At 55.4% G+C, this 26,877-nt stretch overlaps 1 protein-coding gene across 7 annotated transcripts; it reads right to left on the bottom strand.

Moving 5' to 3' along the window:
- Positions 1 to 328: 328 nt before the first annotated feature.
- Positions 329 to 26,167, bottom strand: GPR132 (G protein-coupled receptor 132). Of its 7 annotated transcripts, none has more exons than XR_012091107.1 (4): positions 23,864 to 24,013; positions 15,747 to 15,861; positions 8,922 to 10,353; positions 329 to 2,492 (listed from the first exon to the last, which is right to left on the bottom strand). XR_012091107.1 is itself a non-coding variant. In XM_037984638.2 (4 exons), the coding sequence occupies exon 4, from the start codon at positions 10,217 to 10,219 to the stop codon at positions 9,245 to 9,247; it is 975 nt and encodes a 324-aa protein (XP_037840566.2). In that variant the 5' UTR covers positions 10,220 to 10,353; positions 14,170 to 14,743; positions 15,747 to 15,861; positions 23,864 to 24,008; the 3' UTR covers positions 2,506 to 9,244. The 7 variants fall into 7 exon arrangements, 5 of the variants coding, with proteins under 5 accessions (XP_037840566.2, XP_072867479.1, XP_037840565.2 ...); XR_012091106.1 differs by having other exon boundaries at positions 3,593 to 10,353; XM_037984638.2 differs by lacking the exon at positions 329 to 2,492 and adding an exon at positions 14,170 to 14,743 and having other exon boundaries at positions 2,506 to 10,353; positions 23,864 to 24,008.
- Positions 26,168 to 26,877: the final 710 nt, after the last annotated feature.

Raw genomic sequence — 26,877 nt, forward strand, 5'->3', positions numbered from 1 at the left:
CTATGGATCCAAAAATGTTCACTTATGACCCAGGAAACACTCTTCCTATGTGTAACTAACTCAAGTGCCTTGTCATGAGCTCTGACTTGCTGGTCATCTAAATGGACTCCCCAGAGGGAACAGCACTCATACTGCAGAAGGTGTTTTCTTTTGCCTTTGGCTTTTTACACTTTATTGAAATAATTCTTAAGTTGTGATTTTCTTAGAAAAACTGAGATTAAAATGTTTTTAAATTAAATTTATTATATCTGTGTAATTTTCTGTATGTGCTTTTAAAGTCCTTATGCCATCAGGTTACAGGCCTTTGACTCCTGGGTCTAAAAATGACACCAAGTCCTGTTAATTTTTTTTTTTTTTTGAGACAGAGTCTTGCTCTGTCACCCAGGCTGGAGTGCAGTGGCACGATCTCTGGTCACTGCAACCTCCACCTCTTGGGTTCAAGCAATTCTCCTGCCTCAGCTTCCGGAGTAGCTGGGATTACAGGTTTGCACCACCACGCCCGCCTATTTTGTATTTTTAGTAGAGACAGGGTTTCCCCATGTTGGCCAGGCTGGTCTGGAACTCCTGACCTCAGGAGTTCCCAACCACCCACCTCGGTCTCCCAAGGTGTTGGGATTACAGGCATGAGCCACCACCCCTGGCCAAAGTTCTGCTAAATCTTAAACACTGACAGCAGTTAAAGCCTCATCCTCAGACCCAGTAGAAGATGCCAATCAAAATAAACCACGTTCCTGAGACACAGGCCAGAAATCAAACCAAAACCAGTTAAAACGGTTCAGTTCCTCAAGGCCCAGGGACTACCGCGGAAAAGGTGGGCATGTGAGATTGTAAGAGGTGATTTTGAGAGATAAGTTACCCATTAATGTTGAAGGCGTGCTGATGCAAGACCAGCATATGGCCTCTGTGTCGGATTAACAAGGTTTTCTTGGAGTATTAACCCAGTCCTTAATAAAAGTTTATAAAAGGCTTATGGAAATTATATTTTATGGTCAAGATGATTAAAATTGTATAGATTGGGCTAGGTGCAGCGGCTCACGCCTGTAATCCCAGCACTTTGGGAGGCCGAGGTGGGCGGATCACAAGGTCAGGAGATCGAGACCACGGTGAAACCCCGTCTCTACTAAAAATACAAAAAATTAGCCGGGCACAGTGGCAGGTTCCTGTAGTCTCAGCTACTCACGAGGCTGAGGCAGGAGAATGGCGTGAACCCGGGAGGTGGAGGTTGCAGTGAGCCGAGATGCGCCACCGCACTCCAGCCTGGGCGACAGAGCAAGACTCCATCTCAAAAAAAATAAAAATAAAAATAAGCAGGGGCTGTTTGAAACCACGAAATTTATGTTAACAGGAAAGGAAGACCACCAGCTACCTGAGGCTCCTCCGAAGCACTGGGTTCCTCCTGCAGCCTCTTTCACCTCCACCTCCCATCTGCCCGCCAGCGTCCTCGGCTCCACCTTCACACAGGTTGCAGGTGGGGTCTGCCCACCTGCAACCACCCCGCCGCTGCTGCCCGGTTCAGACGCTCACCTGGACCCTTGGGCCTCCTCCAGACGCTTGTAGCTGTTCCTGAGTATCCAGGCACTTCCATGCCAGCCAGGGGGCCCTTAAATGCAAGTTGGCTGCACTGGCCTCTGCTCAGGAGTCCCCAGCACCCCGCCTCAGGTGCTCAGAGGGCGCTCCATTGTTGGTGCCTGGCTTCCCGGTCTCTTGCTCCCTGTGGGTTCTCACCACTTCACACCTGAAGTGCTCCCCGCCCTGGGCCTTTGCCCTGCGCCTGACCCAGGCCAGCTGCAAGGTTGCTCCCCACTTCCACTGGTCTGGGCTCAAAAGCACCTGCTCAGAGAGGCCATCCATGGCCCTGTCTGCAGCCCACTCAGCCCTTCCCAGCATAGATGACCCTGGCACATTGTATACTGGTCTTGCTAATCTTCCTAAGAAAGCAGTGACCTGGATACGGTTATTGTCTCCACTTTCCAGATGAGGACAGCGAGGCACAGAGAGGTTGGGTCACTTGTCCAAGATCCCAGAGAGTAAAGGGCAGTGCTGGGGTCTCAGCTCAGGCCCTGGGGTCCCAGAGTCCACACGTGAATCCTCAGCATCACGCATGTGTCTCTCTCCAGGTAGAGGGCAAATTTGCTTGCTGTCCAAGATAATAAAGATAGCTTCTCCCTCTGGGCAGAAACTGGGCAGGTTTGCTAGCAGTCCTTTAAACGACTGGTGTTTCCTAACCCAGGGTTCCTTAGCTGTGTGTACAGCATCGACCGGGGCCACTCCTCATTGTCCGTGGGGCTGGGGGGCTGGGGGGATATGAAACTCGTGCTGCCTGCTGTGCTATGAGGAACAAAGTCTTTGTCTCAGACCCAGGTGTCTCATGTCTTGCCCATGTTCGCTGGCAGGCTCGCTGTTCAGTTGCAAACAGAGTGGACTCTCAGACCCTTCATGTCTTCCTTTTTCCTACTTCCTCTTTCCCTCCTCCTTGAGGTCCGGCTTTTAACCTGCCAAGGAAACCAAGAAAGAGATGTTGGAGAGGGCTGGGGATTGCACAAATAAGTAAAAGCATCGGGGATGAAGAATTTGAGGACTCTTGTTTCAGAGAAGGGAGCTGCAAATTAGGAAAGTGGTTGGGTTGGACCAACTTCTGGCTGGGTGGATTGAAATTGGAGATATCAGTACAAATCCAGTTTCAATATGGATGGCTGGAAATACAGATGTATATCTACGTGTGTGTATAGGCATACATATTTTCTACAGCTCTGGAAACAGTGAGCACCCCTAGTGCCCAGATCTTGGATTATTATTATTTTTTTTTTTTTGAGATGGAGTTTTGCTCTTGTCGCCCAGGCTGGAGTACAATGGCGCGATCTCGGCTCACTGTAACTTCTGACTCCTACGTTCAAGCATTTCCCCTGCCTCAGTCTCCTGAGTAGCTGGGACTACATGCACATGCAACCACACCCGGCTAATTTTTGTATTTTTAGTAGAGACGGGGTTTCACCCTGTTGACCGGGCTGGTCTTGAACTCCCGACCTCAGGTGATCTACCCACCTCAGTCTCCCAAAGTGCTGGGATTACAGGCGTGAGCAACGGTGCCCTGCCTTGTCTACCATTTCGTGACACAGAATGAAAGTCCTCACCAGGGCCATGCCCTTGAACTTCTCAGCCTGCAAAACTGTGAGCTAAGTAAACTTTTTTTTTTCTTATAAATTATGCAATCTCAAGTAGTCTTTTATAGCAAGACAAAATGGACAGAGAGCTGCACATACATACATGAGAGAGAAGGGTAAGCCTGACCTCATAGTGGAAACCTCACATTCTCTCCCCAGAAACGGTGTAATAATTGCTTATTCATTAATGAATGCAAAATGCTTACTAATTAACTTTTCAGTGGGGAATGGTGGCAGACACCATCGTACCCAAGTGATGAGGGTTGTCATCACCGGTGATGGCCAGATTGGCCCCGGCCTTCGGTAGGATGCTATAAGAGGGAAGTCTCACTTCTGAGGGGTTCCTCCTGGAAATGAAGAAGCCACAGGAAACGGACAAGGCTAGAGAGAGGGCCGTCCCACAAAGACCCATTAGATCCACAAAGACTCACTGAGGCAGCGGGGAAATTGGCAGGGGCTCTGCGGAATCGATGGAGACATTGGATCAGTGGTGGCTTCCTGAGTTTTCAAGGTTCACTGCAATTACTTGGGAGGGAGTTCGTTTATTTCCAGAATACTCTCTGAGCTGTTCAGGGGAGCAAGCCTGGAGTCTGCAGCTTATTCTCAAATGGCACAAAACAGGAGCGAGAGAAGGAATAGCCGGGCAATGTTCACAGCTGGAGAATCTGTAGGACAGGAATATCCAGGTTTCTTTGCACGGTGTTTGCCACTTTCTGTAAATTGGGATTTTTTTTTTTTTTTGAGACGGAGTCTCACTGCACCTCCGACTTCCTGGTTCAAGCGACTCCCCGCCTCAGCCTCCCGAGTAGCTGGGATTACAGGCGCACACCACCACGCCCAGCTAATTTTTTTGTATTTTTAGTAGAGATGGGGTGTCGCCATGTTGGCCAGGATGGTCTCGAACTCCTATCCTCGTGATCCGCCCACCTCGGTCTCCCAAAGTGCGGGAATTACAGGCGTGAGCCACCGCGCCCGGCCCCGAAATTGGGAATTATTTCAAAATAAAAAGCTGGATAAATTTATACACACAAGGCAGTATCACGTATTTTCCGCGAGTGCCTGTACAGGCAGGTAAGGATTTAGGAAAGGTCTGGAAGAATGTGCAAAATGTTCCGCCTGTGAAGGGTCCGCGGTGGCGGGGTCACTGCTCCGGCTCCGCGCCCGCGCGCCCGAGCGCTCTGATGGGGCCGCCTCTGCACTGCGTGGCCACAGGCGCAACCCGGCTGCCCTCGGGCGCCCTTTGCAGCTGCTGCCCCCTGGCGGCCGCGGGCGGCTACTCGCGGGAAAGCGAAACCCGCCCGGTCCATTCAAGCCCCGCTGCCTGGGCGCCCTCTAGGGCCGCTCTTGGGAACAGGCGGACCTTTCATCAAAGACCGTCTTTCCCGGCAGGGTCCCCCACTGGGGCAAACCAAGGAGGAAGTGAGGAAGTTAAGTGAAGGTCTAACTGTGTTTTTGAGCGCTGCTTTGTGCCAGGCTCATCTGAGGTGTGGGACGTGTATTATCTGAATTAATACCCCACCAGGCCTGTGGGACAGTCACTGTCACCATTCCCAAATTACGGATGAAAAAAGGAGACACGAAGTGGTGGAATCACCTGTCCATAGTGCGCTGTCCCTCAGGAGGGTGGCCGCCCCACGCGACCAGTCAGAGTGCTCTCATTCACACGTTCATTACTCAAGAGTACTGCTAGGACTGGGGGACTGGCTCACTCCTGGATCCCAGCACCTTGGGAGGCCAAGGTGGGCGGATTGCTTGAGGCCAGGAGTTCAAGACCAATCTGGGCAACATAGTGAGACCCTGTCCCTACAGAAAATTTAAAAATTAGCTGGGCAGCTGGGCATGGTGCCCAGCAAGGGGTAGATGGTGAGAGAGAGAGCGAGATCACACGCCTGTGATCCCAGCTACTCAGGAGGCTGAGGTGGGAGGATCGCTTGAACTGCAGTGAGCTGAGCTTGGGCCACTGCACTCAATTCCAGCCTGGGTGACAGAGCAAGACTCTGTCTCAAAAAAAAAAAAAAAAAAAAGGATGGGTGTGGTGGCTTATGCCTGTAATCCCTCCCAGCACTTTGGGATGCTGAGGCAGGCAGATTGCTTGAGTCCAGAAGTTCAAGACCAGCCTGGGCAATGTGGTAAAACCCTGTCTGTACAAACAAACAAACAAACAAACAAAAACCAGCTGGGTGTGGTGGTGCACACCTGTGGTCCCAGCTATTCAGGGACCAGGAGGTGGAGGCTGCCGTGAGCTATCATGCCACGACACTTCAGCCTGGGTGACAGAGCAAGACTCTGTCTCAAAAGAAAAAAGAGTCCCCCATATGTGGTCCCCCCTCATGCTGTCCCTTCCAGGCATGTCCCTCCCGCAGGCCAGGCGGCTGCAGGGCCACCAGGATGTGGTCTCCTCGGGCTGTGCTCCCCTGCACCAACTCCAGGCAGTAGGATCCCAGAATTCCCAACAAAACTCTCCCTGCCTCCCTGGCCTATGCGGTCTCTCCCTGGGCTGTCACTGCGAGGGGTCCACAGCCCCTGCCGGGCCAGGCGGAGTGGGGATGGTCGCATGGGAGCAGGCGTGGACAGGACACAGTGCCTTCCGGAGAGCCTGAGGTGCTGCTTCTGAACCACTCCTCCCGCTGGTGTGCAGGTGTCTTTGTTACAGTAGGACCTGGGAGAACAGTTCCATAGGTCGAGGGGCCTCTCTCCAGCTAGCGGGGAGGCGTGTGGTCCTCTCTCCCTGTCACTGTTACTCAGGTAACGACAGGGCTGTGAGCAGAGCAGCGCTGCCCCTCCTGGACGCTGTCTGAAGAGGCAACTGTGGCCCGAGCTTGGAGGGCAGGGCATGGTGCTGGAGGCAGGGGTGGCCCTCGGGGCTCCCCCTCCTCATTCCCGCCTCCCTGCATGGCTCACAGTGACATTTACTGTGGCCTCCTCACTACCTGGGGTGCCCCAGGAGCACCTTGTGGGGGGGTGCCTGAGTGAGGGCAAGCGGGGTGAAGGAAGGAGTAGATGGTGAGTGAGTGCAGACTCCACACAGGGCAGCTCCTAGCGCTGGCGACCTCAGAAGCTCCCACCAGCAGGACAAGCAGGATGACAGGGCCAGGGCCTGTGGTCAGTGGTCAGTGGCTGATGACAAAGCCATGCCGTGACCCTCTCTCACTGCCAGAGCAGATGAGGGGCAGAGAGCAGACACAGGGCGGTGAGCAGACACAGGGCGGTGAGCAGACACTGGGTGGTGAGCAGCGAGGCAGGCCCATAACCTCCACCTCCCCAGCCGCACCTGTCCTGCAGGGACTCAGCCTGCTGCCCTCCGCCCACAGCCTCGAGGGTCTCAGCAATAAGGGCTGGGCTGGGCCTCCCTTCCTGGGTGCCTGGTCCCATTTGGGCCTCACCCTGGGCAAGGTCGCCGTAGCTGCCCCTCCCGTCAGGTAAGCCCCGACCCCCGGGTTTCACTCTGAGTGGTTTGTCTTTGTACAGAGTTTCTCCACCTGACCGTGGCTGTCGTGGGTCCCACAGGCCCGGGGTCCATTTTTAAATTTTGCCGCAGACATTGCTCCCAGGAGCCCTCTGAAACCCCCACAGAGGTGTCACCCCCAGGTCCCATCGGGCCTTTGTCTCCTGGCCTCCCTGTGTGGCAGTGGCGCAGTCCTAGCTCACCACAGCCTCCACCTCCCAGGCTCAAATGATCCTCCCACCTCAGCCTCCTGAACAGCTGGGGCTGCAGGTACCACCTTACCTGGCTATGCCTGGTGACTGTCCTGCCACTGTGACAGCAGCCAGTTCAGGCAGTCCCTCACTTGAGCCAGGTACTCTGGGTATCTCAGCCCAGCCCTGCTGTCCCTACCGGTGGGTGAGACGGTGCCCGGTCCCCAATGCTGGGATCTGGCATGGGAGTGAGGCTCTTATTTGTTGCTCTGTGGCAGCAAAAGGTGAAAAAGTGGACTCTGGCCTTCAGAGCTGTGAGAGAACCATTTTTGTTTTGTTTTGTTTTGTTTTTTGAGAAGCAATTTTGCTCGTTACCCGGGCTGGAGTGCAATGGTGCGATCACAGCTCACTGCAACCTCTGCCTCCTAGGTTCAAGCGATTCTCCTGTCTCAGCCTCTGGAGTAGCTGGGATTACAGGTGTATGCTACCACACCCGGATAATTTTTTTTCGTATTTTTGGTAGAGACGGAGTTTCATCATGTTGGTCAGGCTAGTCTCAAACTCCTGACCTCAGGTGATGTGCCCTGCCCACCTCGGCCTCCCAAAGTGCTGGGATTATAGGTGTGAGCCACGGTGCCCAGCCCGGTTTGTTGTTTTAAGCCATCAACTTGTGGGAACTGGTCAGCCACAGGAAAGCCCCGGCTGGACATCGTTATGGTCCCTCTCGCCCCAGCCCTGAATGTTCCAGACTGGTCCAGAACCTCAGCCCCAACTTTTCAAGTCCCTGGTCACGGCTGTCATGGGAGCCTAGGGGCACACTCCTCTCACAGTAGGAGAAATGTTAACTGTAAAAGTTAAAATGCATTTTTATTATTATTATTTTTTTATATTCCAAAAAAAGAGACAAGGTTTTGCCATGTTGCCCAGGCTGGTCTCAAACTCCTGGCCTCAAGTGATCCTCCCGTCTCGGCCTCCCAAAGTGCTGGGATGACAGGCGTGAGCACTGCGCCCTGCCTTGTGCTTTTATTTCTAAACACATTTTCCTAATGTATTTTTCTGATGACTCTTAAGGGGAAGACGGCTGTTTTGACTGGGTGTGGTGGTGCATGCCTGTCAAAGTCCCAGTTACTCAGGAGGCTGAGGGGGGAGGATCGCTTGAGCCCAGGAGTTTGAGGCTGCAGTGAGCTATGACAGTGCCAGTGTTCTCCAGCCCAGGCAACAGAGCAAAGTCCTGTCTCTAAAAAAATAAATATTAAAAAAACAAGAAAAACAAAACAAGGAAGAGCAACTGCATAGCTGCCTGACAAAACGAGAGCGTGGCTCAGCCCCACCGCCCCGCACCGCCTCCCTGGAAGCCCCGCGCTGTGCTGGGCGCTGGGCTCCCCGTCCAGGTGCTGCATCTGCCTGCCTCTGTGCTCTGAGTGCACGCGATGTGCCCGAGGTGTCAGGGCAGGGAGGAGGATTGATCTCGATGGTGACCCAGCGAGGTAGGTGTCATTGGCCCCATTTTACAGATGGGGAAACCAGGGCATCAGTGTGACCTGGCCTAGGCAAGGCCTTCGGGGCAGACCCAGATCTGACTCGGCCCGAGGGTGCAGGGAGCTGGCTTTCTCCACCAGACAAGCAGGCCAGCTGCTGCACTCTCGCCTCGGTGACGTGCTGCAGGTGGGGGCCCCACCCTGTGCGGACCCCTCACCAACTTCTCCCCAAGGATGCGGCTGGGGACTCCTGGCACCCCTTGCCTCTGACATGGCTGTGTCATGCCTGTCCTGCCAACTGTCGTTCTGGGCGTGGACGTTTGGGGCTCCCGCTTGAGGATGTCTGGGCTGCCCTCTGGGAGCTGGAGCAACTGGCCACCCTGCCCCACATCTGCCTAGAGGCCCTCCAGCTCAGCACAGACCCAGTCCCAGATGAGGACTCCTGCCCCCTTGGAGGTGGTAGGCTGCCCTATGCCCTGCTGGGCGCTGCCACGGTGCTGGGTGACCCCCAGCATGGTGCCCACTGATGTTCTGAGGCAGGAGCCCAGAGGGCCCACAATGTGCCACTGCATCCGAGCAATGCTTGCAGAAATGCCCTGCAAATAAAGTCATCACCCCTGATGCGAACAGGGCAGCCACTAGGTACCTCTGCCCGCAGCGCTGTTCCCTGCCCACAGCCAAGGGAGCCAACCAGGAGGGCTGCTGGTGAAGAGGCCCCGCTGCCTGCCACACGCAATCTGGGTTCCCGGCAGCCTGGAGGTATCACTCCTCCCCTTGGCATGCAGCCACCTCCATGTGGGAAAGCCTGGGGCCAGAGGTCATGGAGACAGTGGCTTCAGGAACAAGAAATTGGTAGTTTGTCTTCCAGAGGGGACATGGGCACTGTGGCTGGTGGGCTTAGTGGAGGACAGGAGCCACACTGCTGGCCCAGGACCCCCAACCTCCCATCCCCCCTGCCACACAGTGGGCTCAGCAGGACTCCTCAATCAGCTTCTTTGTGGGGCTTGGTGACCCTGGTGGGTGCACGGGCCTGGAGAAGGTATAGTTGTCTGCAAGGGCCATGGGCGATTGCAGCTCCTCGATGTCCCTGGTGTGGGTGAGCCTGGTGATGTCTGTCCTCATGGACCAGTGTTTCCACCCCTTATGGATTCTGGACACTTCTTGGCGGGAATGGTCCGTGGCCAGCACGTAGATAATGGGGTCAGCCACGCTGTTCACCGTGGACAGGCACAGAAACACCACAGAGGCTGTGTACAGCCTTTCCTCCAAGCCGCACACAGCATTCCTGTCTCCTCTGTAGTAGGAAAAGGCAGCGGCTTTGACGAGGAGAACCAGGTGGTACGGGGCGAAGCAGACCAGGAAGATGACAACCACCGCGATGGCCGAGTGCTTCACTTTGGCCTTCTGGGCGGCACTTAAGCCCATGCTCTGCTTGATGCTCCTGAAAATCCGGTGGTTGGTGAAGGCGATGATGGAAAGAGGGATGGCAAAGCCAACGGTGAACCTGGCGTAGTAGTACCCGGCAATCGTGCTGTCCATCTGCAGCATGTCGAAGCAGGTTTCCTTGTCTTCCATCTCGAATACCGGGTAGTGAACGATACCGACGAGGATAAAGATGCAGGCAGAGATGAGGATGGCGGTCCTCTGGCGGCGGTGGCCCCGACTCTCCAGTGCGTACACCACGGCCACGAAGCGGTCGCAGGAGATGCAGCACAGGAAGAGGATGCTGACGTAGATGTTGCAGAAGAAGATGTAGGCGGTCACCTTGCAGGCCAGCACGCCCAGGGTCCAGCGGTGCTGGTTACGGATATAGATGACCCAGAGCGGCAGCGTGCCGGTGTAGAGCAGCTCGCAGAGCGCCAGGCAGAGCAGGTAGACGGCCAGCACGTTGCCCTGCAGCACCTGCAGCAGCGCCAGCCACGCAGTCAGGCAGTTTGCCGGCATCCCCAGCGTGCACACTGCGCTGTATACCACGACCAGGACTATCCTGCTCTCCTCGAAGGACACGTTGTTGCAGGTCTTGGCGGGGAGGCCCGGCGAGGCCCACGGGGTAGTGCTGGTCACTGGGGTGGCGTTTCCTGTAGGACAGAGACAAGAGTGAGAACGGGAGTCCCTGGAAACCACCTGGGAGAGACTCTACTGTGGGAAGGAAGGATAGAAGCTTCATGGTAGCTCAGACTAGACACACGCGGGTGTTTAAAACATTTCCAAATGGATTTTTTAGAGCAATTATTAGATAGCGGATCTCCAACCCAGCAGCCTCATGGGCGAAGAATGCAGGCTGGGCAATATGGAATCATTTTTTTCTTTTTTTTTTTTTTAAATGGAGTTTCGCTCTTGTGGCCCAGGTCGGAGTGCAATGGCGCAACCTCGGCTCACCACAGCGTCTGCCTCCTGGGTTCAAGCAATTATCCTGCCTTAGCCTCCCAAGTAGCCGGGATAACAGGCACGTGCCACCACGCCTGGCTAATTTTTGTACTTTTAATAGAGATGGGGTTTCACCATGTTGGCCAAGCTGGTCTTGAATTCCTGACCTCAGGTGATCTGCCTGTGTCAGCCTCCCAAAGTGCTGGGATTGCAGGTGTGAGCCATTGCGTCTGGGTAATACTGAATCTTTGTAACTCACTGAGGTCAGTTTTCAAAAGTGTTGCTTGAGGCCCAGCATAGTGGCTCACACCTATAATCCCAGCACTTTGGGAGGCTGAGGCAGGCGGATCACTTGAGGTCAGGAGTTTGAGACCAGCCTGGCCAACATGGAGAAACCCTGTCTCTACTAAAAATTTTAAAAAATTAGTTGGGCGTGCTGGCTTAACCTGTAATCCCAGCTACTCAGGAGGCTGAGGCAGAAGAATCACTTGAACCCGGGAGGCGGAGGTTGCAGTGAGCTGAGATCATGCTGCTGTACTCCAGCCTGGGTAACAAGAGTGAGACTCTGTCTCAAAAAAAAAAAAAAAAGTTGCTTGTGTGTTTGAAAATAATGTTGATCCTGTAATTGCTGTGTGAGTGCTCTTCTAAGCAGTCTGTTAGGCGCTGCTACCACATACACCCTTCCAGAGCTGTTCCCACTTTACCTCCACTCCCCATCTCGCCCCATAGCTGGGCACTGCCTCATCCTAATTCCTAATCTGTAGTTGTTTTTTTTTGTTTGTTTGTTTGTTTGTTTTTGAGATGGAGTCTCTCGTTCTGTTGCCCAGGCTGGAGTGCAATGGTGCGATCTCAGCTCACTGCACCCTCCACCTCCCGGGTTCAAGGGATTCTCCTGCCTCAGCTTCCTGCGTAGCTGGGATTGCAGGCATGCACCACCAAGGCCGGCTAATTTTGTATTTTTAGTAGAGATGAGGTTTCTCCATGTTGGTCAGGCTGGTCTTGAACTCCCGACCTCAGGTTATCTGCCCTCCTTGGCCTCCCAAAGTGCTGGGATTACAGGTGTGAGCCACTGCGCCTGGCTAATCTGTAGTCTTACCACATCTCTGGCTGTGTGAACTATCAATTACTAAAAAAGACAATTAAAAGCTCCTGCAGGGGTGGTGGATTTGTCCACTTCTCCTTGTAGTCTCTCAATGCTTGCTTTATGTATTTGAAGCTATTGTTAATTGGGGCATAGGAGTCACAAATGGTTCTGTCTTCTTGGTGAATTGATCTTCTTATTACATGTCATGTGATACTCCTCATCTTGGTGGCAGGCAGAATAAAGACCCCACCCAAAAGAAGTCTGAATCCTCATCCTTGGGACATGTAGATATGGTAGGTTACATGGCAAAGGGGAACTAAGGTTGCAAGTTGAATGAAGATTGCTAACTAGCTGACAGTAAAATAAAGAAATTATTCGGCCAGGCACGGTGGCTCACGCCTGTAATCCCAGCACTTTGGGAGGCCGAAGCGGGCGGATCACGAGGTCAGGAGATCGAGACCATCCTGGCTAACATGGTGAAACCCCGTCTCTACTAAAAATACAAAAAACTAGCCGGGCGTGGTGGTGGCGCCTGTGGTCCCAGCTCCTCGGGAGGCTGAGGCAGGAGAATGGCGGGAACCCGGGGGGCGGAGCTTGTAGTGAGCCAAGATGGCGCCGCTCACTCCAGCCTGGGCCACAGAGCGAGACTCCCTCTCAAAAAAAAAAAAAAAAAAGAAAAGAAATTATTCTGGACTATCTGGTGGGCCCAATGGAGTCCAAAAAAGTCCTTAAATGTGGGAGAGGGCAAAAGAAAAGGAGATCAAAGTTATCTCAGCAACCTGCCTCAAACACAGCTCTCCAAGGTCAGAAACTCTTCCTCTCCAGCCAGAGGGTTGCTAGAGGTCACGCAGGGTGTGCAGTGGCGTGACTTCCCAGAGCTCTGCCAGCACTGTTGGCTCCAGTGTCCTGGCTGCCCACTCCGGCTGAGTTCATGCTTCTGGGCCTTCTGTGGCTACAGCTCATGGAACCTCCAGATCAGCAGGAAGCCGCGGACAGACCTGGCCTCAGCACCCGAAGGATGGACAGAGCGTTGCCACGCTTCTCAGGTTGCAGCAGCCCCAGGCGGGGCAAACTTCAGCTGTGCCCTGGTGTGAGGTCGGGGGTCCCTGGGCACCATCCAGATCCCTCGAGGTCAGGGGTCCCTGGGTACCGTCCAGCCCCTTGGCCTCAGTAACCTTCCACATGCGGATGTCATAGTTTCCTTGACCTCCCTCCTACACTTGAGGGCCTGTTGACCTCCAGCACAGTGGGGCCAGTCACCCCGAACAAGGTCAGTCCTGAGGCCCCATTGTGTTGCTTTTTTTTTTTTTTTGAGATGGAGTCTCTCACCGTTGATGCCCAGGCTGGAGTGCAGTGGCGCAATCTCTGCTACTGCAACCTCTGCCTCCTAAGTTCAAGTGATTCTCCTGCCTCAGCCTCCCAAATAGCTGGGACTACAAGCACTCGCCACCACGCCTGTCTAATTTTTGTATTTTTAGTAGAGACAAGGTTTCACCAGGTTGGCCAGGCTGGTCTCGAACTCCTGACCTCAGGTGATCTGCCCGCTTTGGCCTCCCAAAGTACTGGGATTACAGGTGTGAGCCACCGCACCAGGCCACTTATTTTTGTGCATTTAAAAAATTCAGCTGGTGGCTCACGCCTGTAATCCCAGCACTTTGGGACGCCAAGGCAGGCAGATCACCCGAGGTCAGGAGTTGGAGACCAGCCTGGCCAACCTGGTGAAACCTTGTCTCTACTAAAAATACAAAAGTTAGCCAGGCATGGTGGCAGTTGTCTGTAGTCCCAGTTACTCGGGAGGCTGAGGCAGGAGAATGGCATGAACCTGGGAGGTAGAGATTGTGCCACTGCACTCCAGCTTTGGCGACAGAGCGAGACTCCATCTCAAAAAAAAAAAAAAAAAAATTGGCCCCATGGGCCGTTCATGCCTTTAATGCCAACTCTTTGGAAGGACAAGGCAGGTGGATCACCTGCAGTCTGGAGTTCCAGACCAGCCTGACCAACATGGTGAAATCCCATCTGTACTAAAAATACAAAAATTAGCCAGGCATGGTGGCGGACACCTGTAATCCCAGCTACTTGGGAGGCCGATGCAGGAGAATCCCTTGAACCTGGGAGGCAGAAGCTGCAGTGAGCCGAGATTGTGCCACTGCACTCCAGCCTGGGTGATAGAGTGAGACTCAATCTCAAGGAAAAAAAAATTGAAAAAGTGGAAAATTGTGGCAAAATACACATAACAAGGAATTTGCCATTGTAACCGCTTTTCAGCAGCACTGGGCACGTTCACATTCTTCTGCCACCATCGCCAACATCCGTCGGCAGAACCTTCTCGTCTTCCCAAACAGAGACTCTGCCCCAGGAAGCACTCACTCCGCATTCGCTCCCAGCCCCCAGGCCTCCATTCCACTTTGTCTCTGTGCGCTGGGCTCCCCTGTCACCTCCCCACCTGGGTGGGCATCTGTGCGTCTCCTCAGCGTGTGTCGTTCCGTGTCTCACTTGCTCCACTCGCCACGATGTCCTCAAGCTCCCTCCTGTTGCAGCGTGTGCCAGGATTTCCCTTCCTTTCAAAGGCAGGACGGTATTCCATTGTATTCAGTGTGTCCTCCAGGGTCTCACCAAAAAAAAAAATTTATATATATATATTCCATTGTGCCCTTCCATTGTGAACAATCCTCCAAACGTGGCGTGTGCCGTATTCTGCTCATCCATGACTCTGCTGACAGACGCTCGGCTGCCTCTGAGCCTTAGCTGAGCTGCTGAGAATAATGGTGTTAAGAACAGGAGGAGGTCTGTTCACGTCCCTGCTTTCCGTTCTCCTGGGTCAGACCCACAGTTGGCATTGCTGGATCTCATGGCAGTTTCGTCTCATCTTCTGGGGCATCTCTCCGCGCTGTTCTCCACAGTGGCCGCGCCAGCCCACCTTCGCCGGCGGTGTGCAGGGCTCCGGTCTCCCCACAGCCTCGCTGCGCTTGTTGGGTTTCTCCAGATGTGAGTGTCGTGCCCCTTGCTCACCTTCCTCCCTGGGCAGAGGGAGAGAGTGGGTATGACTGGGCTGTCTCACACCCAGTTGTCACCACTTCGCCCAAGACACAGGGCTGTGGTGGGCGGCGGGGGGCAATGAAGACAGTTCTCAGGTGGGAGGCCCAGCGCCTGTGTCTGCACTCACTGTTCTTCACCCAGACGGCTCTTTTCCCATCAAACGAGCGCCCCAGCCTCGCTGTGCGAGTCCTGAGCTCAGAGGCAGTTTCTGGCCCCGACACAGGCCCATCTCTTTCATGACAATCACACGCCTGGGAGGCAGAGCCAGCATCCAAAACACAAGGGGAGACGCAGGCAAGACCCCGGTGGGTGGCCAGAGGGGCCGCTCCAGCTTCAGCCTGCAAGAGCCGCTCTGGTCCGGCCCCTCCCCGACTTCCTACGGCTCCCCCGCCCGACAGACTGTCTCGCCCGTGTGGTCTCAGTCAGGGCCTCAGTGTCCCTCAGTCCCACACCCCCTGCTCCAGGCCTCATGCAGCTTTGGGACCTTCACCTCTGGACACCAGGTCCGTGGTGTCTGTGGCTCTGTGCCCATCTGGTGAGGAGGATGTCCCCCACTCCCCCGCCTCCTGCCACAAGTGACCTCCTGGGAAGAGAGTCTTCCTGGCAGGTCAGAAGTAGGAGCAACGGCCCCAGGAGATGCATGAATCAGGGGGAGCTGCTGGTCAGCTCCTCATGGCCTGGACCATGCAGGGCTCCCCTGGGACCTGTGGGACAGCCCCCTGACTCAGTACTGCGTCGCCCTCCCCGGAGCCACCAACTATGCCCTCATTCCCATTCCTGGCTTCCCAGAACTTCACAAAAGAATTACGAAATCAGCCCTTCATTTCTCCACGTAGCACCTCTAGATTTATTATTGTTGAGCTAATTTTTATCTCGATAATCTATTTTTATGTGTTAATTTTTGAATTATGAGACAACATGCTTCATAGAAAAATTCTCATGGGCTTCCTCTTACATGTTCAAAGTTGGAGAAGGCTCTCTCACCTGGCATTATTTTGCAGGCTCCAATCTCAGTGTGGCTCTAAGATAAGCTTTCTAAGTACATGTCATGCGTCTTGTCGGTCCTATCAAGATGTTCACTCTGAGAGTTTAAAATGACCTGGAGAAAGAGTAGGTTGAAATTGCTTTAGGGAAATCAGATTAAATGACAAGTTAACCCACTGACAAAATGGCTAGTGAGTATTTACTAATTTACTAAGTGCCCCGTTGATTTGTATGTGTTTTTTTTTTACTATTTATTTATTTATTATTCTTTAAGTTCTAGGGTACATGTGCACAACGTGCAGGTGTTTTTTAAGTGTTAAGGATCTGCCGTTGCATCCCACGGGATAAATACAAGCAAGGTTCCAAGCCAACAGGCATCCAAACATCACATCAGGCACTGCGACTATGTACGATTCTTTTTTTTTTTTTTTTTTTGAGATGGAGTCTTGCTCTGTCATCCAGGCTGGAGTGCAGTGGCGCAATCTCGGCTCACTGCAACCTCTGCCTCCCGGGTTCAAACTATTCTCCTGCCGCAGCCTCCTGAGTAGCTGGGACTACAGTTGCCTGCCACCATACCCAGCTAATTTTTGTATTTTTAGTAGAGACGAGGGTCTCACCATGTTGGGCAGGCTGGTCTCAAACTCCTGACCTCAAATGATCTACCCACCTCGGCCTCCCAAAGTGCTGGGATTACAGGTGTGAGCCACCGCACCTGGCCTATGTACTGTTGTTGCTTGTCAATTATACCTTTATAAAGCCGGGAGAGAAAAGAAAGTTGATGAGCTTTCACAGAAGACATAAAAATAGCCCCTAAAGGCCCAGTGTGGTAACTCGTGCCTGTAAATCCCAGCACTTTGAGAGGCTGAGGTGGGAGGATTGCTAGAGTCCAGGAGTTCAAGACCAGCCTGGGCAATACAGTAACATCCCACACCTACAAAAATACCAACAGGCGTGATGGTGCACACGTGTAGTCCCAGCTACTCAGGAGGCTGAGCTGGGAGGATCGCTTGAGCCCAGGAGGTAGGGGTGCCGTGAGCTGTGATTGCGTTGCTGTACTCCAGCCTAGGCTACAGAGAGAGACCCCGCCCCAAAAAGAAAAAGCTCCTAAAATCTGAAAAATGCTCAACTCCACTTCTAATCAAAGAAATGCAAACATGAATATCTGAAAGACAGCCTTTTAAAATCTTTTTGGCTTATCATGTTGGCAAAAATAAAGAACTTTTAAACTCATAGTGTTTGAGAGTAGGCAGTGGGTATGCTTACACGGGACTGATGGAAGTATGAATTGACTTGCAGCAAAATTTTGCAACATGTTTCCAAAAATCTTAAATGTGCTTAACTTTTGACCTGGATAAACCGCTTCTAGGAATTTTTCCTGGCTACCCGAGGTGTGACGTGCACCTGGCCTGGAAGCTGTGTCACCCATGGCATGAGGGGCCCGGAGGAGGGAGGCATGGCGGGCGGGCAGCAGATGGCTCAGGGCATGCCGGCAGATGGTGCAGGGCATCCAGGGGCCTGTCCCTCTGCTTCCTTCCCTAACCTGAGGTGCCTCTAAAACAGGCACCACCCTGACCAGCCAAAGAGGGCTTGCAGGGAGGAGAGTGCCCTGAACCCATTCTCAGATGGTGTTTGTGCCTCTCTCAAAGCCCTGCAAAGCCTGAGGGTCTCACTCTGCTGTTTCCGGGCCCTGCAGTGCAGGGATGGAGGCTGAGCCTGGCAGCTGCCTCACGAACTCCAATCCTGCCTGCCTAGTGCCAGGCCCGACCCCCACCCCATGCTGCCTGGTACTGCCCTCTGTCAGCCGAGACCCTCATGGGAAGCCAGCAGGTGCAGTCAGTCCCCTGGGACACACTCGCCTCAAAGCGCAGGGCTGGGCCCCAGCTATAGGCAGAGCCCCTACACAGCAAGGCCCCTTTGGGCCTGAGGCTTGTATGTTGAGAGGCTGGCCAGAGGCGCTCCCTGGAGCCATTTGCTCTTCCCACCCGTCCCACAGGGCTCTTGCAAGAATTCTCTGGAAGCTGCTCGAAAGTGAGGCAGAAACCAGGCACACCCACACCAAGGGCTCTGGGCCAGCAGGTAGGGCTGCCTGTGTGTTGACATCCCCAGCTGCCCTTTCAAGTATATTTCTGTTAAAGAAAAGTATCTCAGGCCCCTTCAAGCTGGGAACTGCTCAGGGCCGATCTGCCTTCCGTTCTATTCAAAGTCATCCCTCTGCTCACTGAGACAGATGCATATTCTGATGGCCTCCTTTGGAAAGACTTAACAGAAACTGAAAATAATGCAACCATTTGTCTCCCATCTACCTGTGACCTACCCACAGGTAGGTGAGAGACAGACGGTTGGGAAGCCCCCTCCCTGCTTCGAGTTGTCCCCACCTTTCTGGACGGAACCAATGTAGGTCTCACATATATTGACTAATATCTCTTGTCTCCCTAAAATGCATGAAACCAGGCTGTGCCCGACCACCCTGGGCATGTCATCAGGACTTCCTGAGGCTGTGTCACGGATACGTGGCCTCAACTTCAGCAAATAAAACTCCTAAAATGATTGAGACTTGTCTCGTCATTTTTTAACAACTGGAAAACAGGAAGCCATGACTACAGGAAGCTCGTTAACTCATGGAGAATTTAAAGCAATACCTTGAAAACACATTAAAAAATGAGACACTGAGTCAAGAAAGAATCCAGAAAAGCCATCTCCAAAGTGATGCCCCCTTGGCGGTGGGTGGTGTGGGCTGGAGGGGTTCCTGGGCTCCCCATTCTGCCCCCACCCTCCCAGTGGCTGGAATAAATATGCACTGCTCCCTGCATCTCGGGCCAGCCCCCGGAGTGGAAATGGTGGGGCAGCGCTGAGGGTCTTCAGACTCTCCTTTGGGTGCCTGTGTGCTGGACGCTGCCCTCCCGGCTGCTGCTCTGCTAAGATCTGTGTGGCCCTGTCGTCTGGCTGCTGCGCCCAGCTCCGAGATGCAGGGCTCTGTGGCCATGCCCAAAACAGAGGGGTCAGTAGGTGATGAAGCAGTGAGTGGAACCAGAAGGGCCAAGGAAGGCAGACCCCCAGTCAGGCAGGGGGGCTGAGTAGGCTGGGGACACGCCAGAGCCACCTGCGACCAGTCCAGTTCCTTCTGAGCCCCAGGGGTGTGGGGGCCCCACCAGGCTCACACCAGGCCTGGCTTCCCTCCTCAGCTGCCGAGCCCTGCTCCAGGGGCCCTAGAAGCCCGCACACTTTTGCTCACAGGTGTCTACTCCAATTCTGCAGCCGCCCCCTCCCCACCTTTCAAATTCTGAATAACACCAGACAGGGACCTCTCCTGTCAAATGAGCTGGAGTGAGCACACGGAGCTGCTGCCTGAGGCCCCTGGACCCCATCAGAATGACTGAGCCGCCCAGGAAGGGGCTCCCGGGGAGTCTGCCTTTAACTGGACCAAGGGTTCTGGAAACCCTCCCAAACCTGGGAGGATGAGCTCTTGCTGGTCCAGGGCTGTGCCGCCCGGTCACCCCAATGCCAGCCAGCAACCCTGGGGCAGAGGGCTGCAAGCACTTCTGCAAAACCAAAGGAAGTGGCAGCTGAAGTGAAAATGCACATTCCCCTCCTGGCCCAGCCCCAGGCGGAGGCTTTCACAAAGAGGCCCCTCTGGGCTCCAGGCCTGTATGTTGAGAGCAGAGACTAGCCAGGGGCAGGAGCCGGAGCCACCTTCCTTCCCATCCAACTGGTCCCGTGTGGCCCATGTGGCTCGAGCTGCTGGTGTCCAGATCCCGCCACGTGCCTGACCTTTGGGCACCGACAGCCTGGCAAGGATGCCTGGAAAGAGTCAGTGGGCCCAGCAGGAGGCCTGGTGGGACCAACCCAGGGCAGGGCAGCCAGAGAGCTGGGCCCACTGGGACATCCCAACTGGCTCGCACCGAGGTCCAGCTCCTCACCATGCATGGCCAACCAGGCTTGGGCGTCGGGGGAGCCCTGCACCAGCTCTTCACTTCTCAGAACACATTCAAGCTTTGTCTGGCATTCCCTGCCGGACAGGTCCACAGCCTCAGGCAGCCCACCGGCCTCTTCTGAGGGCCTTCCTGGACCAGGGTCCGGGGTCCCGCCAGCACCTGCTCACCATCAGTTTGCCACACCTGCTACTCCTACTGCCTCGGGGAGCCTCTGCCTCCCCTCGAGGTGAGTGAGCTCAGGATAGGGGCTCAGGGCCCTCTCTCCGGCCAGCCCAGTGGCCCCACCCGCCAGCTGCAGTGTAGTGGTCTGTCCCGGCCCGGGGCCAGGGCTGTTTCCTCCACAGAAAGCGGCATGGGTTAGAGCAGGCTGCCCACATTTCAGGCACTACTCTTCCTGGGGAGGGTGCCGTGGGGCCCAGGTCTTCTCTCAGCTTCCCCTGGGGCTGGGTCTTCAAGTGGAAGGACAAGGCCAGGCAGAGGTTTCCTGTGTTGTTCCACTCAGGAAGCAGGCACCGCCCTCCTGGGGCAGGGGAAGCCCTGCCTGGGCTGTGCATGGAGACCGCCCCTTCCTCTTACCGCCCCAGCTGTCTGGCCCACCGGTGGGGCTCCTCTCAGCTGTGGGATGGGTGGGAGCGACCAAGCCCTGTGGGAAAGGCGCCCAGTGTAGACTTTCACTCCTGAAATGGCAGCAAGGTGCCCCTAGCCCGCCGGAGGCTCGGGTAGGGGACAGCCTACCATGCTCACAGCACCAGCAATGCCAGCCTGGCCTGGTGGACTCTGGGGAACTCTGTTTCTGGTCTGCTCTGAGGGACTGTGACAGGCTGAAGCCCCCTTATCACCGTCCAACTCCACCTGGATTCAGAGCAGCGTGGCCAGACATGATGGCCATGGTGAGGTCCCTTGGATGACTCCAGCCACAAGGCCACAGTGTGGGTGGGCCCAGGTCAGCCTGACACCCCCGTCCATCCACCCCTGAGCTCCAGCTGCATCTCCCACCCCTGCTGGGCCTGGGCCCCTGCCTCCACCTCCCCTCAGCAAATGACCAAGTCCCTCATCTCCCAGCCTCCATGCTGGGCAAATGCATCCCTGTTCAACTCCATCTTTAAGCCACACCTTGGCAGCCCACTGAGGCCAGCCCTCCACTGCTCTCTGGACTTCTCTCTCCAGTGTCCAGCCCGCCTCTCTCCTGCTCTCAGTGTGCGGGCTCCGAGGCTGCTCTGCCTTGCACTTTCCGTGCTTCTTCCACGAACCCATGTTCATTCTTTCTCTTTTTCTTTTGCCTTTTCTTTTTTCTTTTTTAAGATGGAGTCTTGCTCTGCCACCTAGGCTGGAGTAAAGTGGCACGATCTTGGCTCACTTGAAGCCTCTACCTCCCAGGTTCAAGCGATTCTCCCGCCTCAGCCTCCCGAGTGGCTGGGACTACAGCCACACCACCATGTCCAGCTAATTTTTTGTATTTTTAATAGAAATAGGGGTTCACCATGTTGCCTAGGCAGGTCTCGAACTCCTGGGCTCAAACTATCCTCCTGCCTCAGCTTCCCAAAGTGCTGGGATTACAGGCGTGAGCCACCGCACCCGGCCAATGAATCCATTTTCCAGATTAGAGAAGCGCCACATGCTGCTGGGATGGACATTCCAGTAACAGGATCTAGCGTGACCTCACCCAGCCACTGTCCCTGGAGCTCTCTGGCCTGCAGTTGCTGTGCTCCTCCAGTCTTTTAAAATCTATTTTGTAACTTTTTTTTTTTTTGAGGTGGAGTTTCGCTCTTGTTGCCCAGGCTGGAGTGCAATGGCACGATCTCGGCTCACTGCAACCTCCGCCTCCAGAGTTCAAGTGATTATCCTGCCTTAGCCTCCCGAGTAGCTGGGATTACAGGTGCCCGCCACCACGCCTGGCTAATTTTTTGTATTTTTAATAGAGATGGGGTTTCACATATTGGTCAGGATGGTCTTGAACTCCTGACCTCAGCTGATCCGTCCCCCTCGGCCTCCCAAAGTGCTGGGATTACAGGCATGAACCACCACACGCCCGGCCTATTTTGTAGCTTTTTATTATGAAACTTTTCAGACAGACACAGGAGGACGGAGAAGGAGCCCTGACCCCTGCCATGTGCAGGGAGCAGTTCCTCATTCCATCCTGTGTGCCAAAGACAGCTCCTCAGGCTGCTGAGGTCTGTCTTGTGGATTGTCTGTAATTTCTTTCTTTCTTTATTTTTTGAGATGGAGTTTCGCTCTCGTTTCCCAGGCTGGAGTGCAATGGCACGATCTCGGCTCACTGCAACCTCCGCCTCCTGGGTTCAAGTGATTCTCCTGCCTCAGCCTCCCAAGTAGCTGGGATTACAGGCATGTGCCACCATGCCGGGCTAATTTTATATTTTTAGTAGAGACAGGGTTTCACCATATTGGTTAGGCTGGTCTTGAACTCCTGACCTCAGGTGATCCACCCACCTCAGCCTACCAAAGTGCTGGGATTATAGGCGTGAGCCACTGCACCCGGCTGGACTGCCTGTAATTTCTAAGCTGTTTCACGGTTGCTGGCCATTTCTAGCCATTTCCGTCTTTCACTGTGACCTCGTTTCTGCCGTCACGTTTGAGACAAACCCTAGGGAGGGAAATGTTGAGTCACCGGCTCCAACCTCCCTGCTCCACCACGCCCGTCCAAATCCCAGAGTCAACTTTCTTATTTTTCCCAATTTGATAGATTCTCTTTTTTTGAGACGGAGGTTTGCTCTTGTTGCCCAGGCTGGAGTGCGATGGCCCAATCTTGGCTCACTGCAAGCTCCGCCTCCCGGGTTCAAACTCTCCCGCCTCAGCCTCCCAAGTAGCTGGGATTACAGGCTCACACAGCACCACGCTCAGCTGATTTTTTGTATTTTTAGTAGAGACGGGATTTCACCATGTTGGTCAGGCTGGTCTTGAACTCCTGACCTCAAGTGATTCACCCACCTTGGCCTCCCAAAGTGCTGGGATTACAAGCGTGAGCCACTGCACCTGGCCCCAGTTTGATAGATTTTTTTTAATGTATCTTTCAGAGACACATTTGCGTTTATTTGACTGCTGGTGAGGTGAGTCTTTCAGGCACTCTGAGTTCTTATCTTATCCCATCTCATCTTATCCTATCCCTATTCTTATCTTTTTTTTCTTCCTTTTTTTTTTTTTTTTTTTGAGACGAGTCTTGCTTCGTCACCCAGGTAGGAATGCAATGGCAGGATCTCGGCTCACTGCAACCTCCGTCTCCAGGGCTCAAGCAATTCTCCTGCCCCAACCTCCTGAGTAACTGGGATTCCAGGCGTGTGCGACCACACCTGGCTAATTTTTGTATTTTTAGTAGAGACAGGGTTTCACCATGTTGGCCGGGCTGGTCTCGAACTCCTGACCTCAGGTAATCCGCCTGCCTCGGCCTCCCAAAGTGCTGGGATTACAGGTGTGAGCCCCTGTGCCCAGCCCTTATCCTCAACTCCTTCCAGGAGCCTCTGCCCTCCCACCTAGGCCTGGCCAATCTTCTGAAACATCATTTTGTGCTCAGCCCAACTGGTCGGTCTTCAGCAGTCAGTCCCAGCCCCTTGTAGTGGTGCAGACCCATGTCATGCACTTGACAGAATGTATGGCCCCCACTGCTGTATCCTGTGTGCCGGATACCAACCCAGAGGCCGGTGACCTGCCCAGACCCAGGATCTTGTCACGTGACTGGGCCAACTGCCACTCACCCCAGCACAGCCCCCACTGCCCTGCTTCTCCCTCTGTGTAACCCCACAAGCAGCACAGGCCCCACAGAGAGAAGCCTGGCCCTTCAGTGCCCCCCACCAATCATGGAAGCAAGTGGCCAAGGAGAGATTCCAGGGACAAGTCCAGCCCCCTGACTCACCACCATCTGGCCCAGTAGCCAGGGAAGCCTTTTCCAGAAGAAAGTCTCCAGGAAGGTGGCGGTGACAAAGGTACAATGGAAGCGATTGTCCCTCTCCCCCAAATCCTCTACCCCCATCACACCTGTGGTCACTGGGGGTCCTGGGTTATCTCTTGGGAGGGACCCCAGATTAAGAACCCTCAACAAAGCCTCCATTTTTACCAACAAATCACCTTTGCCTTCAGATCCCCCTCTGCCCCCTCCAGCTCCCAGCCCCCAGCCCCATCCCAGGGCCTGAGCCCCCAGGCCCACTCCCCAGTGCGCAGAGCCCAGCTACTTACCCAGGGCCCCGCCTGTGCGGCTGGCCTCACACCCCTCCCTGCAGTCCTAGCTGAGGTTTCAGGAAGTAGCAGGGGTTCAATTATGTTCTCTCTAGAACTCCCCTAACCACAAACAGGGCTGAGCTTGGGGTTAGCCAACCCGGGCTGGGGTATCTCACTGGTGATGACAGTGTGGTCTCGTCATCTTCCTGGGGGTGGGAGTGGCAGGAAACCCCAGACTTACCTCTGTTGGCAATAACAGCACCAGAGCCAGGCTCCACTCACTCAGGAGCTCCCAGGCAGGGGCTAGGGCCTGGCGCGGCACGGCGGCTGTCCCCAGACAGGCAAGGCAGGACACGTGGCAGGGAGGGGCCCTGGAAAGACAAAATCCAGCTCCTCTGCAGCTCAGGCCTCGTGTTGCCAGCTCTCGGGCCAGGCAAGCACGGAGCAGGGTGACTTCCCAGAGGCTGTGTGCTCCCAGTAGTCCTTGTCTGGGGTGCCAGGAGTGGAGAGGCCGAGTGTGCCCACTGCAGCCCCGGGACCAGGATGGCACCTGCATGTCCTGGAAGGCTCAGCACAGCCACTGCACACAAGCACCCTCCTCTCCCCGCCTCCCCCTTCCTGGGGCAGGGCCATGTGGGAAGAACAGCCGACCGCACTCCACATTCCTCGCCTAGCCCTACCTCAACCGCTCCTCATCCAGAACCAAGCCTGGCCTGGCCCAGGGGCTCTGCGGGTGAGCTTCTCCGTGTGGGAACTGCAGGGTGGGCAGGCAGAGTGGCCTGGGACAGTCCCCCTCACTGTGGGGCTCCCGGCCCTGGTGGGCCCAGTTTCCTTAGAAAACGCCAGCTGGCTGTGGACAGCACCCACAACCCCACTCACCTCCAAGCTGCTTCTGGGTTTCAGGGCACAGACCCCCCCACCAGGTGCCCACTCCCGAGCCTGCCAAGCTCCATCCAAACCAGGCTCTTTCAGCAGAGGGGACAGGGCTGGGCTGGGGAAAGCAGCTGGGGACCACAAATGTCTCCAAGCGACACTGCCCAGCACTGCAGCAGGGACGGTCATTGAGTGAAGACAGCCACCGTCCTGGGTGGGTGCGCCCACGGCCAGGAGAGCCCGGTGGAGGCTGAGCCCCTAGTCTGCACTTTCCCCCAGACACGTGGATCACAGCTGCCCCCTGCTGCAGGGCCGCATGGCTGGAGGCTGCCTCTGAACAGCGATTTCAGAGGGTTTTGTGTGGGTGGCAGTGGAATCCCTGGAAAGTTGGGCTTCCCCACTGCCCTGGCCGGGAGGCGCAGGTCTCAGGGCAGGGTCCACCTTGGCTTTCCAGAAACACTTGCCCAGGGGGCTGTGATCCTCTAGGGGATCTGGTGCAAACACGTGCCTCCACAGGCCGCTGCTCATGGGGTCACTGGCCTCCCGGGTCTCTGGGCCAGGGCAGCCCCACCCTCAGAGCAGCATTAGGCAGAGTCCACATCAGGCCAGCGGGGGTGATGGCCAGGGATAGCTGTGGGTTCCTGTCGGTGGCCCCAGCAGCTCCCTGGGACCTGCCTCCTCCTGTGCCCCACTGGGTGGTCTGTCATGTTCACCGGGGCTCCTCTGTACCCCCAGCTGAGGGGTCCAGGAGTGGCACCCGGACCCAGCTCAGGCCATTGTCACCCTCCATGCCTTCTGGCCTTTGCCAGGCAGTCAGGGAATAGCTGATTCAAGTGAGGTCAGCGGAATCCTCTCTTTGGGTCCTTCACTGGGTTCTGGGAAAGGAAAGTTGAGCCTCTTGGGTGGCAGGAGCTGTGGGCATGAGCTGGGGGGTTGGCAGCCGTGTACCAGCTCCCCTGCCCCTGCCATGTGGAGAAGCCAGGCTGGGGTGGAGGACAGGCAGGAGCCTGGGGGTGTGGACCAGCCCTGCTTCTTCCTACCAGGCCTCCAGGACCAGTGGGGGCTGCCCCAGGCCGTGCAGCACCTGGGGTTGTCTCTGAGAAGCCCGTCAGGGAGCTGGCTCTCCCTGCTCTGACCCCGGCATAGCGATTCATACCCAGAGAACCCCTCACCGACAGGAGAGCAGGTTTCAGACAGGAAGTCACCAGAACAGCCCACGGCTGAGTCACGCACCAGAACAGCTCCCTGCGGCCCAGACACAGCAGTGGTGAGGTCCAACCTGCAGACACGGGGCGCAACTTCACATCCTGATGTGTGCATCAGAAACCACCCTGCTGTCCAGTGGGTTCACCAGCCTTTCTCCTGGCCCATCTGGACCCTCCAGAAGCCAAAGCCGGTGATTTGCTAACTTGTCCAGTCAGTCTGGGACGACCTGGGCCCAGGGGAGACAAGGCCAGGAATAAGGGAGGGGAGGGTCAGAGCAAGAAATGGCCGGGGGGCAAAGTTGGAAAGAGCTGGGAGGATGGGACCAGGGACCCGAAGAGCCCCTGTGCATGGGGCCAGTGTGGCCTGCTCCACCTCCCGGGCAGCCACAGGGCCTTGCTTTTGTCTGGCACTAAAACACCCTGAACAGCCAGCTCTGGCCTTCCCCACCTGGTGGGTGTGGAGCAGAAGTTCCCAAGGGCTACCTTGCATGTGGGGTGTGGCTGTCTCCCAAGCCAGGTGTGACCACACTGTGTGGGCCTGCAGGGCTGCTCCTCTGGTGACGGTAGCGGGGGTGGTGGGGGGGTCTTCGCTCTGTAACTGTAGAGAGACAGTGGCTGGAAGGCTAGGCTTTGAGAGTGGGGGCCCCAGGCCTCCCAGCTTCCCAGGACAACAGGTGTGGGGGGCAGATGCCCAGATCCTAAGGAGGACGGCCCTAGGGAAGGCTCAGGCACTGGGGGTGGTGACCATGTGGTGGCCCTCAGGATGTGGGCCTGGGATTGGGGGCCAGGCCTGGCACAGGCAGACCCCTCCCAGTCCAACGCCCAGTGGCTCCTTTAGATTTATGAAGCATGTTCCATGGGCCACACTGGCACCGGGCCGGGGGGCCCCACCACATGCCCCGCTTCAAGTCACTCTCAGTCTGGGGCACATTAGAAGGCAAAGCGAACACCAGA

Source organism: Chlorocebus sabaeus, chromosome 24 (genome assembly GCF_047675955.1).
Source record: "Chlorocebus sabaeus isolate Y175 chromosome 24, mChlSab1.0.hap1, whole genome shotgun sequence".
NCBI classification, from domain to species: Eukaryota; Metazoa; Chordata; class Mammalia; order Primates; family Cercopithecidae; genus Chlorocebus; species Chlorocebus sabaeus.